Raw genomic sequence first — 16,529 nt, 5'->3', positions numbered from 1 at the left:
CTGCTCCAAAAAAAACTTTATCTGCAGTCACTGAAATTTGAATTTCATATAATTTTCACATCATAAAATACTTTTCAATTATCTAAAAATGTAAAAGCCAGTTTTAGCACATGAAAACTAAGAAACCAAAACAGGCAGTAGACTAAATTTATTCTATATAGTTTACCAAACCTTCGTCTTAAATCTAAAAGGACCACTAATTAGCAAGAGTATCTTGAGATAATTTTAGCTAGAATGTGAAATAGAAAACCAGTTCACACTGAATATACATTATTGTAAAGAACAAAGTAATTACTTTATTTATGTGAAAACATTTCATATAGTATTATAACTGGACAGAAACAGTAATTACCATTTTCCTTTCAGTTTTCAGATCATGGGCATATCTCATTAATTCACCATAAACTCTGTGCATCATTTCTTCTGCTACTACTTCCCGCTGTCCTGCATAGTCGTTTAACTCGTTAAGGATGTTAAAAAAGGCTACACACGAGGTAAACCTGATGAAAACATATTTTAAAATCATGAAAATTATTTTTATTTTAATTATAATTTTTTTTGATGAATGGATTGAGCCTGACACTTAAATTTTAACATACTGAACCTAAATCTTAATAACTAGCTCTAAATTAACTGTATGAAAATAATCCTGCATTAACTTCAAGTTGTACATGCTTGTATATCTTCATGTGGTCTTAATTTACAACTAAAGAGATATTTGGGGTCAAAAAATAATAATAATACTACCTGCAGGCTCTTTTGGCATACTGGAATCTCTTAAGTTGCCAAGTGACTGGCCTGAGCTTGGGAATGAACTTGGTTGGATTCCTAGGCTTGGCAGCTGAACCTGTTGCAGAGATGATGTGCTTGCTCTCGAGGACAGAACCTGCCAATCATATCCCTCAAATGCATCTCGATGGCTGATCTACAGAACAACTTTGCTATCAGCTGTGAACACAGCTGCCTTTATGCCTGCCCACATCCTGAATGGAAGTGAAGTGCCATTATGGTTGGCACCAATGAGGGGTAAGAAGGGGCAAAAATAAGGGTAAAAAAATGTGTGTGGAGGGAAGGAGAGAAACAAAGACAATCACTGTATTAAAATGTCTAAGATCTACTTTGAATATACTGCCTGAACACACAATTGAAGGCAAACAGCTCGGGCAGAACTGCATTAACATTAAACTGGAGAAACTTAACTGAAATTATACACAAAGTTGTTTGTTTTAAGTCTAGTCCCTTTTTGTTTCTGCATTTTACAGCCATCCACATATACCTACCTGTTTAATACCACCAAAAGCTCATAGGCAACTCCTAACCTTTTCCATACTCAAGCTTCCAAAATTACCCTCCTTTTCATTATACCTTTAAACCAGCCAGCTAAATTATTTTACTACCTGTAAAAGAAAAAGCAAGAAGCTAACAAACTGACTACTACAAAATAAAAGTATGGATGAAATAATCTTTTCTGCTAGAGACTAAATTACTAAAGTGGGGTCCTAGTCCACGTCTTACTTGGAAATCCACACATCAGCTATTCTAGAAAACAATAATCAAATTTCAATATTAAAGTATTCATGCTTATAATAATAATAATAGTAATTTCTGCTTTCACAAACACTGGTTTTTTAATTAAGACAAACTTTTAAAAAAATCTTTATGACTAGTTAACAGCATAATATTTACTAAATAAAAATGTTTTTTAAATTTTAATATGCAATAATAAATGGGTATATAATTTACCTTGGCTCTTCATCTTTGGAGGAACGTTTGGGACAGTACTTCTTAACCAAATTTCTATAGAGAAAAGATTTTTTTAAATGTAAGAAATACTGTTGTTGAAATGGAAATATTCTACAAGTCTCCAATTTCATTAAATCAAGAATTTAATGATCAAAACAATAACATTATCATCTACTATCATTAATGTCAATAACATATGATCATTACTTACATTTTTTTAAAAATACTGACACCTGTACAAAGAAATGTTATTCTTTCTTTAAGTATAATCATAACAATTTGGTTGATTATGTTATCAAAAAAAAAGTAATTTTTTTTTTGTTTGTTTAAGAGAGGAACACACGTTGTAGGCAGAGGAGGAAAAAAGAAAAAAATATTACCTCTGCCTTTCTAACAAAGTTTTCTAGAATTGTACATAGCATATTCAAGTGAACAAAACCCTTACATTCATAAAAATTTGGCAATTATCCTATACTTTATCAAATTTCTCCCCCCTACATTATTCAAGTCCTATAGATTCCATTTTCTAATTAAGTCTTTTAACTTTTTTGAATAAATTTTATAATAAAAAGGGGGGAAATTACACAAAAAGAAGGTTTCTTGTTGCTTTGAAAACACAGGTGTTGAGGACAGGGATAGGTGAATGAAGGTAATGCAGCATCTTCCAATGGTGAGTGGGAAGAGTCCTAGAATTTCAACCAATATGACTGAGACTTTCCCATCCAATTGGAGCTGTACTTCTTCACCAACCAATCAGTGCAGTTCTATTCCAACCAATCAGAACAGTGCTTTCTAGACCAAACTGTGAGGGTTTGAGGTCCTTATTTGCATGAGAAGGAATCAAGGACCATGGACCAGGGCCAACAAAAGTCAATCACAAAATTTGTGTTGTAATTCTTTGGAAGACATGTTCTTTGTGCTGAAGTTAAATTGATAAGCATAATCCTACAGCCCCCATGTGGGAAGAGCCTACCTGGAAATTTAATCAACAGAGAGAAAAGCAAAATCAAGAGAAGAAAAATTCTTAACACTTTTTGAATACCCGATCCCTGAACTTTTTTGTCATACAAGCCAATAAACTTCTTTCTCTACTTAAACTAATCTGAGTTGAGATTCTGACACTTCAAAAAAATGATTACCATAGAGGTTAACCACAAGTTATAACATAGCTTAAATATAGCACAAACAACATTAAATTGAACTCTAGCTTCTGTGAGGAAGAGTACATATATAACAAGAGGAAAGGAAAAGAAAGTCATTCTACCTTTACCTTTTGAGTATACAGTTAGTCATCAAAAAAAATTTAAATCACTCTTGCCTCTCTTTATGTAAGAGCCACCCATCTATCAGCAACTCTTCCCAAACCCCAAGTCTCCAGAGCCCTCAGAAACCATACACAACCCACTCAAGATTCCATCTCAGCCAAAATATTTCAAAGAATTTCTTAAAACTTTAATTTACTCTTTTTTTTTAATGGGGGGGGGGCAGCAGAGACAAACTCCCGTATGTTTCCCGAGTGGGATCCACCCGGCAAGCCCCCTAGGGAGGGATGCTCTGCCTGCCCATCTGGGGCCCTTGCTCCACTGCAACTGGAGCCATTTTTTAGCACCTGAGGTGGAGGCCATGGAGTCATCCTCAGCACCCAGGGCCAACTCACTCCAATTAAGCCATGGCTGCAAGAAGAGAGGAGGAGAGAGGGAGAGAGACAGAGAGGAAGGAGAGGGGTAAGGGTGGAGAAGCAGATGGGCGCTTCTCCTGTGTGCCCTGGCCAGGAATCGAGCCAGGGCATCAATACACCTGGCTGATGCTCTACTACTGAGCCAACTGGCCAGGGCCAATTTACTCTTATTAAACTACAATTTTATGGTTAAGTAACAGAATATAAGATATCTTTAAAAAATTAAAGGCTGAAAATCACTTCTAAACATTTTCAACCTGTTAACATTTGAGGGGCTCTGAGTTCTAATTACTGTTTAACAGATGATCAATACCATATTTATTTGTAAAATGGGATACAAATCATACTATTTCTTCTGGCAAAGGGTAATATGAGATACCTGAGACTGGATACTATCCCTTTTCTGAACTGCCCTCCCTCTATCTAATAGTTAACAGGCTTAGAAATTTCCAGACTAATACAAGTGGCCCTATTTGAGGGCCTCAGTTAAGTGATCCAGAGATAGAAAACTGAATCTAAGCCAAAGCGTTCTCTTCCTGGAATTTTTAAGTCTTTGGACCTAATACAGCTTTGAGGTCAGTATGAGAGCTGAATCTGAGACATAAACCTGGCACTGTTGGTGACTGTTTTCTGCTATATGGAGAAAGCCAGCCTGTACTGAAAGAATAAAGCCAACCCACCAAAGAAGCCAAAAGAAAAAAGAAAAGGACAATAGCAAAGGGCTCTGGCTGTGTTTCAGACATTTACTTTTTTTCCCTGTGACCTAGCTACATCAGGCCTTCCAGCAGCTTGGCTATTCAACTTCTTAAGCTCAATTAAAAAATAAAATTCATTAAAAAATAAATTTCTTGCCTGACCAGGCAGTGGCGCAGTGGATAGAGCGTTGGACTGGGATGCAGAGGACCCAGGTTCGAGACCCAGAGGTTGCCAGCTTGAGTGCGGGCTCATCTCCTTTGAGGAAAAGCCCACCAGCGTGAACCCAAGGTCGCTGGCTCCACCAAGGGGTTACTTGGTCTGCTGAGAAAGCAATCAATGAACAACTAAGGTGTTGCAATGAGCAATGAAAAACTAATGATTGATGCTTCTCATCTCTCTCTGTTCCTGTCTGTCTGTCCCTGTCTATCCCTCTTTCTGACTTACTCTCTGTCTCTGTAAATAAATAAATAAATAAATAAATATTTTTTAAAAAAATAAAAATAAATTTCTTTTAATAAATTTCTCATTACATTTAAATTAGCTTAAGTTGGATTGTCCATCACTTAGAGCCATAAAATCTTTTCTTGCACAGTGGAAAATCAAATGTAAAAGATATTCACATACAGGTGCCATTCCCTGCTCACAGCCTCCATGCTTTGCTCCACAATCAACAGAGTGACATAGGGAAAATGTCCAGCCAGACAAAGACCAAGCGGTGCAGTAAGTCTATGATTGGTGTTTTCCAGAACTATGCTGAAAAGGATAGTAACAGCCATAAACTCTCCAAGACTGAGTTCCTAATATTCATGAATACTGACCTGGCTGCCTTCACAAAGAACCAGAAAGACCTGTATCCTTGACCACATGATGAAGAAACTGGACCTCAATTGTGATGTGCAGCTAAATTTCCAAGAATTTCTTAACCTTATTAGTGGCAGGGTGAAACCTGCCAAGACTCCTTTACCTGTTCCCAGAAGTATATCTGAAGAGTCCTTGGAGCTGGTCTCCAGACCCACCCTCCTTTCTTTCCAGCCTCCCAACTATCATCTTCTTCTCCTTAGCCCACACATACCGAGCCCAGCACACCCACCACTCCATGCAGCCCCCCTCTGAAACAATAAATTACATAGAAGAAAAGATAGTTACTAATTACATAGAAGAAAAGATAGATTACATAGAAGAAAAGATAGAGAAACCTTGGTTGCAGAGAACATTTTATAAATTTGATCCTAAGGCAAGGGAAGTAAAGGCAAAAATAAACAAATGGGACTGTATCAAACTAAAAAGCTTTTGCAGAGCAAAAGACAACAAAACAAAAAGGCAGTCAACCAAATGGGAGATGATATTTGCCAAAAACAGCTCTGATAAGGGGTTATTTTCCAAAATGTATAAAGAACCCACAAAACTCAACAACAAACAAGCAAACAATCCAATTAAAAAATGGGAAAAGGACCTGAACAGACACTTCTCCCAAGAGGACATACAAATGGCAAGCAGATACATAAAAAGATGCTCATCTTCACTAGCTATTAGAGAAATGCAAATCAAAACTACAATGAGATACCACCTCACACCTGTTAGACTAGCTATTATCAACAAGACAGGTAATAACAAGTGTTGGAGAGGCTGTGGGGAAAAAGGAACCCTCATTCACCGTTGGTGAGAAAGTAAACTGGTACAGCCATTCTGGAAGACATTGTGGTGGTACGTCAAAAAATTAAGAATAGAATTACCTTTGACCTAGCAATCCCTCTACTGGATATCTACCCAAAAAAACTCAACATCATTGGTATGCAAAGACACATGCACCCCCATGTTCATCACAGCATTATTCACAGTGTCAAAGACATGGAAACAACCAGTGTCCCTCAAAAAGAGGATTGGATAAAGAAGATGTGGTACATACATGTAATGGAAAACTACTCAGCCACAGAAATGATGACTACTGCTATTTACAACATTATGAATGGACCATGAGAACATTATACTGAGTAAAATAAGTAAATCAGAAAAAGCTAAGAACTGTATGATTTCACAGATAGGTGGGATATAAAACTGAAACTCACGGACATAGATAAAAGTGAAGTGATTAACAGGCAGAGGGAAAATTAAAGGGAGGGGAGAAAAGAAAGACAAATATACAGTGGCAGAAAATGATTTGACTTTGAGTGATAGGCACACAACACAATCAACAGTTCATATGCTATAGAAATGTTTACCTAAAACTTATGTACTCTTATTAATCAATGTCACTCCATTAAATTTAATTTCTGAATTAAAAATATAGTTTTCTAAAACACACACACAAGCTCTAAACATTCAAAAAAAATGAAGTTGTACCCTTCCTTACTTACCTTACACCACATACACAGATTAATTCAAAATGTTGAAAGTTAATACTATAAAACCCTTAAAAGAAAACATAGGAGAAAAGCTTCATGACATAGGATTTGTTGATGACCTTCTGACTATGACATCAAGAGGACAGGCAACAACAACAAAAATTGAGTATCAAAATTTAAAACTTTTGTGCATCAAAACCCACAATCAAAAGAGGGACAAGGCAACCTAACAAATGGGACAAAGAATTTGCAAATTACATATCTGATAGGTTGAAATCTGAAATAAATATAGAACACCTAAAACTTAGTAACAAGAAAATAAATAATCTGATTTTAAAAACGGGCAATAAGCCTGACCAGGCGGTGACATAGTGGATAGAGCATCAGCCTGGAATGCTGAGGACCCAAAGCCGAAACTCTGAGGTTGCTGGCTTGAGCATGACGAGCTCACCAGCCTGAGTGCGGAGTTGCCGGCTTGAACTTGGGATCATAGACATGAGCCCATGGTTGCCTGCTTGAGCAAAAGGTCGCTCGCTGGCTCAGTTGTAGCCTCTGCCACCACCACCCCACCCTGTCAAGGCATATATGAGAAAACAATCAATGAACAATTAAGGTGCCGTAACAAAGAATTGATGCATTGCTACTTCTCATCTTTCTCCCTTTTTGCTTTTCTCTCTCTCGCTCGCTCTTGCTCTTTATCAGTAAAGGGGAAAAAAAAAGGCAATGAGCTTGAATAACATTTCTTCAAAGATGGCCAACAATCATATGAAAAAAATACTCAATATCACTAATAATTAGAGCACTGCAAATCAGAACTACAATGAGATCTCTTATACCCATTATGATGGCTATTATTAAAAAAAAACACAGAATAAAAAAAAGTGTTGGCAAGGATGTGGAAAACCGAAACTACTGTACATTACTGGTAGGAATATAAAATATTTCAGACACTGAAGAAAGCAATATATAGTTTTAAAAAAAATTAAACATAGAAATTACCATATGATCCAGCAATTCCTCTTTTAAGTGTATAGCCTAAAAAGTTGAAAGCAAACTCAAGATATTTGTACACCCATGTTCACAGCATTATTATTCACAATAGCCAAGAGGTAGAAACAACCCAAATGTCCATCAACAGATGAATAAACAAAAAGTAGTATATAGATACAATACAATAAAAAGGAAGAAAATTCTGACACATGCCCCACTATGGATGGATAAACTTTTAAAATTATGCTTAGTGAAATCAGTCACAAAAACAAAAACTGTCTGATTGTATTTATGAGGTGCCTACAGTAGACAAATTCATAGAAACAAAGAATTGCTGGGGGCTGGAGGAAGGAGGAAATGGGAAGTTATTTAATGGATACAGAGTTTCAGTTTTTCAAGATGATTAAATTTTGCAGATTGGTCCTGGTCAGTTGGCTCAGTGGTAGATTATCACCAGGCATGTGGATGTCCTGGGTTCAATTCCCAGTCAGGGCACACAGGAGAAGCACCCATCTACTTCTCCACCCCTCCTCCTCCTCTTCTCTCTCTCTCCCCTCCTCCGGCAGCCATGGCTCCATTGCTTCGAGCAAAGTGGCCTCCCGCATTAAGGATGGCTACCGTGGTCTCAGCCTCAGATACTTAAAAAAACAAATAAATAAAAGGCTCAGTTACTGAGCAACAGCCCCAAATGGGCAGAGCACTGCCCCCTAGTGAGCTTTGCCCTGTGGATCCCAGTCAGGCAGCAGCGGGAGTCTGTCTCTCTGCCTCTCCTTCTCTCACTAATAAATTTAAAAAATTAAATAAAAAGTTTTGCAGATTGTTGCATAACAGTATAAATATACTTAACATGGCTGAAATGTACACTTAAAGATAATCTTAGGCCCTGGACAGTTGGCTCAGCGGTAGGAGCGCTGGCCCAGCATGTGGAAGTCCCAGGTTCAATTCCGGGTCAACGCACACAGGAGAAACAATCATCTGCTTCTTCTTCCATCTTTCTCTCTCTCTCTTTCTCTCCCTCCCTCAGCCATGGCTCAAATGGCTCGAGCAAAGTTGTCCAGGGCTCTTAGAATGGCTCCATGGCCTTGCCTCAGGCACTAAAATAGCTTGGTTTCCAAGCAATGGAGCGGGAGCTCAGACCCGCAGAGCATCACTGGTAAGGGGCTTCCCGGGTGGATCTGGTCAGGGGCATTTGTGGGAGTCTGTCTCTGCTCTCCCACCTCTCACTTAATAAAATAAAAATAAGTGAATAATAATAATAAAAGACATCTTAGGTAAATTTAATGTTAGGTACATTTTACCACAATTTTTAAAAATTAAATGTTAAAAATAGGGATTACTACAAGTGATATTAGAACAAATTGTGGGAGTGACGTCACGGAAATGGCGCCGTGAGAAGCGCGTCCGACAGCTCTCCCCTAAATCACAACAAATTTATCAACTAGAAACAGAAAAATTTATCCTCGGAGCATTCCGGAGTTCCACACAAACTGAAAGCAAAAGAACTGTTATCACTTGAATCTGAGAGACGAGGGTGTGGAGGAAGCTACCACAGCGACGCTCATTCAAGCCGCCAGGGAGTGCGCCTGCGTGCTATCAATAAGACTACCCTCAGATGCCGATAAGAAAGAGGAAATCGAATATTATGGATACAAAAGAAAGAGAGGTAACACAAATAGATGTGGAAAAATCTATGGAGAAAAGACTTAACATATTGGAAGCCTTGGAGCTAAATGACAGAGAATTTAAAATAGAAATGTTAAAAATACTCAGAGATATACAAGAAAACACAGAAAGGCAATATAGGGAGATCAGAAAACAACTCAATGAACACAAAGAATATATTACCAAGGAAATTGAAACTATAAAAACAAATCAAACAGAAATGAAAAACTCAATTCACGAGCTGAAAAACGAGGTAACAAGCTTAGCTAACAGAACAGCCCAGATTGAAGATAGGATTAGTGAAATAGAAGACAAACAACTTGAGGCACAACAGAGAGAAGAAGAAAGAGACTCAAAAATAATAAAAAATGAGAAAGCCCTACAGGAATTGTCTGACTCCATCAGAAAGAATAACATAAGAATAATAGGTATATCAGAGGGAGAAGAGAAAGAAAATGGAATGGAGAATATACTCAAACAAATAATAGACGAGAACTTCCCAAGCCTGTGGAAGGAACTAAAGCCTCCAATTCAAGAAGCAAACAGAACACCAAGTTTTCTTAACCCCAACAAACCCACTCCAAGGCACATCATAATAAAGATGACACAAACCAATGACAAAGAAAAAATTCTCAAGGCAGCCAGGGAAAAGAAGAGTACAACATATAAAGGAAGGCCTATTAGATTATCATCAGATTTCTCAGCAGAAACTCTACAAGCTAGAAGAGAGTGGACCCCAATATTTAAAGCCCTGAAAGAGAGGAACTTTCAGCCACGAATACTATACCCATCAAAGCTATCCTTCAAGTATGAAGGAGATATAAAAACATTCACAAATACAGAAAAGATGAGAGAATTTATCAACAGAAAGCCCCCACTCCAGGAAATACTAAGGGGGGTTTTCCAACCAGATTCAAAGAACAAAAGAAAACAACACCACAAGTAACAGCTCCACCAAGAACACAATAAAACCAAACTTAAACTGTGACAACAAAGGAAAAAAAGGGGGGAGAGGATGGAGATTAACAGTAGCAAAGGATGATGAAATGCAGAAATACTTATAAGATAGGGTACTACAATGAATATGGTAGGTACCCTTTTCATTACTTAATGGTAACCACCCTTAAAAAAACCACCACAAAAACACTTGACTTAAAAAAGGTAGCAACAGAGGAAAGAAGTATGGAACACAAACAAACAAAAACAAATGATAGAAAAACAAAAGAGAAGAATCAAACTAGATACAAAACTAACAGAAAGCAATTTATAAAATGGCAGTAGGGAACCCACAAGTATCAATAATTACACTAAATGTAAATGGATTAAACTTACCAATAAAAAGACACAGAGTAGCAGAATGGATTAAAAAAGAAAATCCAACTATATGCTGCCTACAAGAAACACATCTAAGCAACAAGGATAAAAACAAATTCAAAGTGAAAGGCTGGAAAACAATACTCCAAGCAAACAACACCCAAAAAAAAGCAGGTGTAGCAATACTCATATCTAATAATGCTGACTACAAGACAGAAAAAGTACTCAGAGACAAAAATGGTCATTTCATAATGATTAAGGGGAAGTTGAATCAAGAAGACATAACAATCCTTAATATATATGCACCAAACCAAGGAGCACCAAAATATATAAGACAGCTACTTATTGACCTTAAAACAAAAACTAACAAAAATACAATCATACTTGGAGACCTCAATACACCGCTGACGGCTCTAGATCGGTCATCCAAACAGAGAATCAATAAAGATATAGTGGCCTTAAACGAAATACTAGAACACCTGGATATGATAGACATCTACAGGACACTTCATCCCAAAGCGACAGAGTATACATTTTTCTCTAGTGTACATGGAACATTCTCAAGAATTGACCATATGTTGGGCCACAAAGACAATATCAGCAAATTTAGAAAAATTGAAATTGTACCAAGCATATTTTCTGATCATAAAGCCTTGAAACTAGAATTCAACTGCAAAAAAGAGGGGGAAAAACCCACAAAAATGTGGAAACTAAACAACATACTTCTAAAAAATGAATGGGTCAAAGAAGAAATAAGTGCAGAAATCAAAAGATATATACAGACAAATGAAAATGAAAATACGACATATCAGAATCTCTGGGACACAGCAAAAGCAGTAATAAGAGGAAAGTTCATATCACTTCAGGCCTATATGAACAAACAAGAGAGAGCCGAAGTAAACCACTTAACTTCACACCTTAAGGAACTACAAAAAGAAGAACAAAGACAACCCAAAACCAGCCGAAGAAAGGAGATAATAAAAATCAGAGCAGAAATAAATGAAATAGAGAACAGAAAAACTATAGAAAAAATCAATAAAACAAGGAGCTGGTTCTTTGAAAAGATCAACAAAATTGACAAACCCTTAGCAAGACTCACCAAGGAAAAAAGACACAGGACTCAAATAAATAAAATCCAAAATGAAAGAGGAGAGATCACCACAGACATCATAGAAATACAAAGAATTATTGTAGAATACTATGAAAAATTATATGCCACCAAATACAACAATCTAGAAGAAATGGATAAATTCCTAGAACAATACAACCTTCCTAGACTGAGTCATGAAGAAGCAGAAAGCCTAAACAGACCAATCAGCAGGGAGGAAATAGAAAAAACTATTAAAAACCTCCCCAAAAATAAAAGTCCAGGCCCAGACGGTTATACTAGTGAATTCTATCAAACATTCAAAGAAGACTTGGTTCCTATTCTACTCAAAGTCTTCCAAAAAATTGAAGAAGAAGCAATACTTCCAAACACATTTTATGAAGCCAACATAACCCTCATACCAAAACCTGGCAAGGATGGCACAAAGAAAGAAAACTACAGACCAATATCTCTAATGAATACAGATGCTAAAATACTAAACAAAATACTGGCAAACCGATTACAACAACATATTAAAAAAATAATACATCATGATCAAGTGGGATTCATCCCAGAATCTCAAGGATGGTTCAACATACGCAAAACGGTTAACGTAATACACCATATCAACAAAACAAAGAACAAAAACCACATGATCTTATCAATAGATGCAGAAAAGGCTTTTGATAAAATACAACACAATTTTATGTTTAAGACTCTCAACAAAATGGGTATAGAAGGAAAATATCTCAACATGATAAAGGCCATATATGATAAACCATCAGCCAACATCCTATTAAACGGCATAAAACTGAGGACTTTCTATCTTAAATCAGGAACAAGACAGGGTTGTCCACTCTCTCCACTCTTATTCAACGTGGTGCTAGAAGTTCTGGCCAGAGCAATCAGACAAGACAAAGAAATAAAAGGCATCCATATCGGAAAAGAAGAAGTAAAGCTATCACTTTTTGCTGATGATATGATCCTATACATCGAAAACCCGAAGGACTCCACAAAAAGATTATTAGAAACAATAAACCAATACAGTAAGGTCGCAGGATACAAAATTAACATACAAAAGTCCATAGCCTTTCTATATGCCAACAATGAAATATTAGAAAACGAACTCAAAAAAATAATCCCCTTCACGATTGCAACAAAAAAAATAAAATACCTAGGAATAAACATAACAAAGAACGTAAAGGATCTATATAATGAAAATTACAAAGCATTGTTAAGGGAAATCGAAAAAGATACAATGAGATGGAAAAATATTCCTTGTTCCTGGATAGGAAGAATAAATATAATCAAAATGGCCATATTACCCAAAGCAATATACAAATTTAATGCAATTCCCATCAAAATCCCTATGAGATTTTTTAAAGAAATGGAACAAAAAATCATCAGATTTATATGGAACTATAAAAAACCCCGAATAGCCAAAACAATCCTAAGGAAAAAGAATGAAGCTGGGGGCATTACAATACCTGACTTTAAACTATATTATAGGGCCACGATAATCAAAACAGCATGGTATTGGCAAAAAAATAGACACTCAGACCAATGGAACAGAATAGAAAGCCCAGAAATAAAACCACATATATATGGTCAAATAATCTTTGATAAAGGGGCCAACAACACACAATGGAGAAAAGAAAGCCTCTTCAACAAATGGTGTTGGGAAAACTGGAAAGCCACATGCAAAAGAATGAAACTCGACTACAGCCTGTCCCCGTGTACTAAAATTAATTCAAAATGGATCAAAGACCTAAATATAAGACCTGAAACAATAAAGTACATAGAAGAAGACATAGGTACTAAAATCATGGACCTGGGTTTTAAAGAACATTTTATGAACTTGACTCCAATGGCAAGAGAAGTGAAGGCAAAGATAAATGAATGGGACTACATCAGAATTAAAAGTTTTTGCTCAGCAAGAGAAACTGATATCAAAATAAACAGACAGCCAACTATATGGGAACTGATATTTTCAAACGACAGCTCAGATAAGGGCCTAATATCCAAAATTTACAAAGAACTCATAAAACTCAACAACAAACAAACAAACAATCCAATAAAAAAGTGGGAAGAGGACATGAACAGACACTTCTCCCAGGAAGAGATACAAATGGCCAACAGATATATGAAAAGATGCTCAGCTTCATTAGTTATTAGAGAAATGCAAATCAAAACTACAATGAGATACCACCTCACTCCTGTTAGATTAGCTATTATCAACAAGACGGGTAATAGCAAATGTTGGAGAGGCTGTGGAGAAAAAGGAACCCTCATTCACTGTTGGTGGGACCGTAAAGTAGTACAACCATTATGGAGGAAAGTATGGTGGTTCCTCAAAAAACTGCAAATAGAACTACCTTATGACCCAGCAATCCCTCTACTGGGTATATACCCCAAAACCTCAGAAACATTGATACGTGAAGACACATGTAGCCCCATGTTCATTGCAGCACTGTTCACAGTGGCCAAGACATGGAAACAACCAAAAAGCCCTTCAATAGAAGACTGGATAAAGAAGATGTGGCACATATACACTATGGAATACTACTCAGCCATAAGAAATGATGACATCAGATCATTTACAGCAAAATGGTGGGATCTTGATAACATTATAAGGAGTGAAATAAGCAAATCAGAAAAAAACAAGAAATACATGATTCCATACATTGGTGGAACATAAAAATGAGACTAAGAGACATGGACAAGAGTGTGGTGGTTACCAAGGGTGGGGGGGGAGGGAGGACATGGGAGGGAGGGAGGGAGAGAGTTAGGGGGAGGGGGAGGGGCACAGAGAACTAGATAGAGGGTGACGGAGGACAATCTGACTTTGGGCGAGGGGTGTGCAACATAATTTGATGACAAAATAACCTAGACATGTTTTCTTTGAATATATGTACCCTGATTTATTAATGTCATCCCATTACCATTAATAAAAATTTATTTAAAAAAAAAAAAAAAAAAGAACAAATTGTGAATATATTTTTTTAAACAGACATGCTTCACCCCTAATTATTATACTTCTACCAGTGGTAGATGCTGAAATAGAAGACAAGAAGAAATAAGAGGGTTAAAAGTATTTACACCTGAAAGACCTGGGAGATAAAAATCAAACAAGCTTCAATGAACAGAAAGATAAAAGTTAATATCGATTTTCATTTCTTAAATGCTAGTTCCCAGTTTTGCCTTATCTTTAGCACGTCAAAAGGTATACTGTACCTAATATGTAAATGAAACAATGCATAAACAATACCAGTTTTCAAGTCTACTACCAAAAGAATATATGGAACAATTCATTGCTATTTATGATGTGACAGGGATAACAAACAATGTGGTTTCTAGGCAACTGGTCTTTCAGAAGAATATTTTCAGGTATGTTCAAGATAAGAATTAGAGAAAATTTGTTCTGTAAGTTGATAACTTCTGTTTTACGTCTAATTAGATTCTTAAAAGAGAACTATATAACACCTTTGTAATCCTAGATTCAAATAAGTAGCTAAATTTGTCTGATTTGCCTATATTTTATACATTTAAGGTGATGAAATAAACATTTTACCTCATTTTACTGACTTACACAATTCAAATGGCTACAAAAAATAAAACCCTTCAAAGCATTACAAAAGAGCTAAAAAATTTATACAGCCAGCACCACTGAACCACAATACAATCTTTAAGTACTTTTTATTGGAAAGCTCACTAAATAAAATATTCAACACATTTGTTAGAAATTATTTTTTCTTAAGAGCTTTGTGTTTTGTTAGGTTCTGCTTCATCATTTAACCTAAGAAAATATTTTAATACAAAAATCAGGAACAGGTTTTGCAATTCTTATAAAGGCGATAAGCTTGTGTCTTCACTAGCCAAGTGGTAGAGGAGTTCACCAATTGAATCATTCCACAAAAGTATACTGTGGGATGCTTACTACAAGGCAAGTACTTATATACTCTGTAGGTCTTAGAAATACAACAGCAACAAAGATAAAACTCTTGTGAAGATTAAGAGAGACAACAGCATATATAAACAGAAAATGACACTCAAATCCCAGTTGTTGCAAATTTAAATTGTATGTGGTGCATAATTAACTTGGGAGAGGCACTCTTTTTAGGTATAACAATAAAATGAGATTAAAAATAGTGCTCTATAGCACACAAAACGTACAAGGATAGGAGTAAAAGAATGCCAATGAGGGGGAAACAAACAGCTAATAGAATTTTAATATGAAGTCCAATCCAAACATATCTTAAATATATAAGACATTAAAGACAGGTTTCTCTAATTGCCATGCTGTTTCTTTTCCTCCAATACATCCGAAGAAAATACTTAATTGAGTTAAGGATATTAAAAGCAAGAATCAGAAAGAACTAAATAAACATTATACTATCCCTAACTCCAATTTATAAATAATAAAAGAAGTGTTTATCTTAAATTCTCATAATTAAAAAATAAACATTTTCCAAAGGAGGCTTTAAAAACACCCAGAAGTATTCTTAATGTTTTTTAAGAAGGAAATTAAAATAAATATGGCTCTTCGAAAGATTCTTTTCACATTCTTTCATGAGAAAAACATTTTCTTAAAAGGACCTTTAAAGTATTAACCTCTTTTAAACCTGTTCTTATCTTTTGAAAACCATGTAACTAGACCTATATTTATAAAGAACATAATCTAATTTATATTTTAATCAAACTTCTAAAATTGTTATATTATAAACAAATGTTTTAGTTACAAAGAGTATGTTTTGAAGTTTTTAGAGACTGTAAAATGTCTCTGAAATACTAGGCACTACTAATAGGGAAAAAATCCCCTTTAGTAGAGAATTATTCATTGTCCCTATGCTGAAGGCAGCATAAGTGTTGAAAGCAAGTACCATAAAAAAAGTACTTGCTCTGTCAAGCATTGTTCTAGAAGCTAGGAATTAGCAGTTCATATAACAAACAAAAAGCTTTTTCCTCTGTAGAGTTTACATTTTGGTAGAGGGGTTATATGCCATAATTAAGAGGCAAA

The 16,529-nt window shown here is 35.9% G+C and overlaps 1 protein-coding gene across 3 annotated transcripts in view; it reads right to left on the bottom strand.

The window, feature by feature from the left end:
* The window catches only part of FNBP1L (formin binding protein 1 like), a 114,488-nt gene that overhangs the window by 40,881 nt on the left and 57,078 nt on the right, over positions 1 to 16,529 (bottom strand). For all 3 annotated transcript variants that reach the window (XM_066268692.1, XM_066268693.1, XM_066268690.1), the window contains exons 3-4: positions 1,744 to 1,797; positions 353 to 500 (exon numbers count right to left, since the gene is read on the bottom strand). In XM_066268692.1, coding sequence (XP_066124789.1) covers positions 353 to 500; positions 1,744 to 1,797 — 202 coding nt within the window. The remainder of the gene's footprint in view (positions 1 to 352; positions 501 to 1,743; positions 1,798 to 16,529) is intronic.

The sequence above is a fragment of the Saccopteryx bilineata genome, chromosome 3, assembly GCF_036850765.1.
Source record: "Saccopteryx bilineata isolate mSacBil1 chromosome 3, mSacBil1_pri_phased_curated, whole genome shotgun sequence".
Taxonomy (NCBI): domain Eukaryota; kingdom Metazoa; phylum Chordata; class Mammalia; order Chiroptera; family Emballonuridae; genus Saccopteryx; species Saccopteryx bilineata.
Note: the sequence above shows the minus strand (reverse complement) of the source record. Positions and strands in the feature narration are given on the sequence as shown.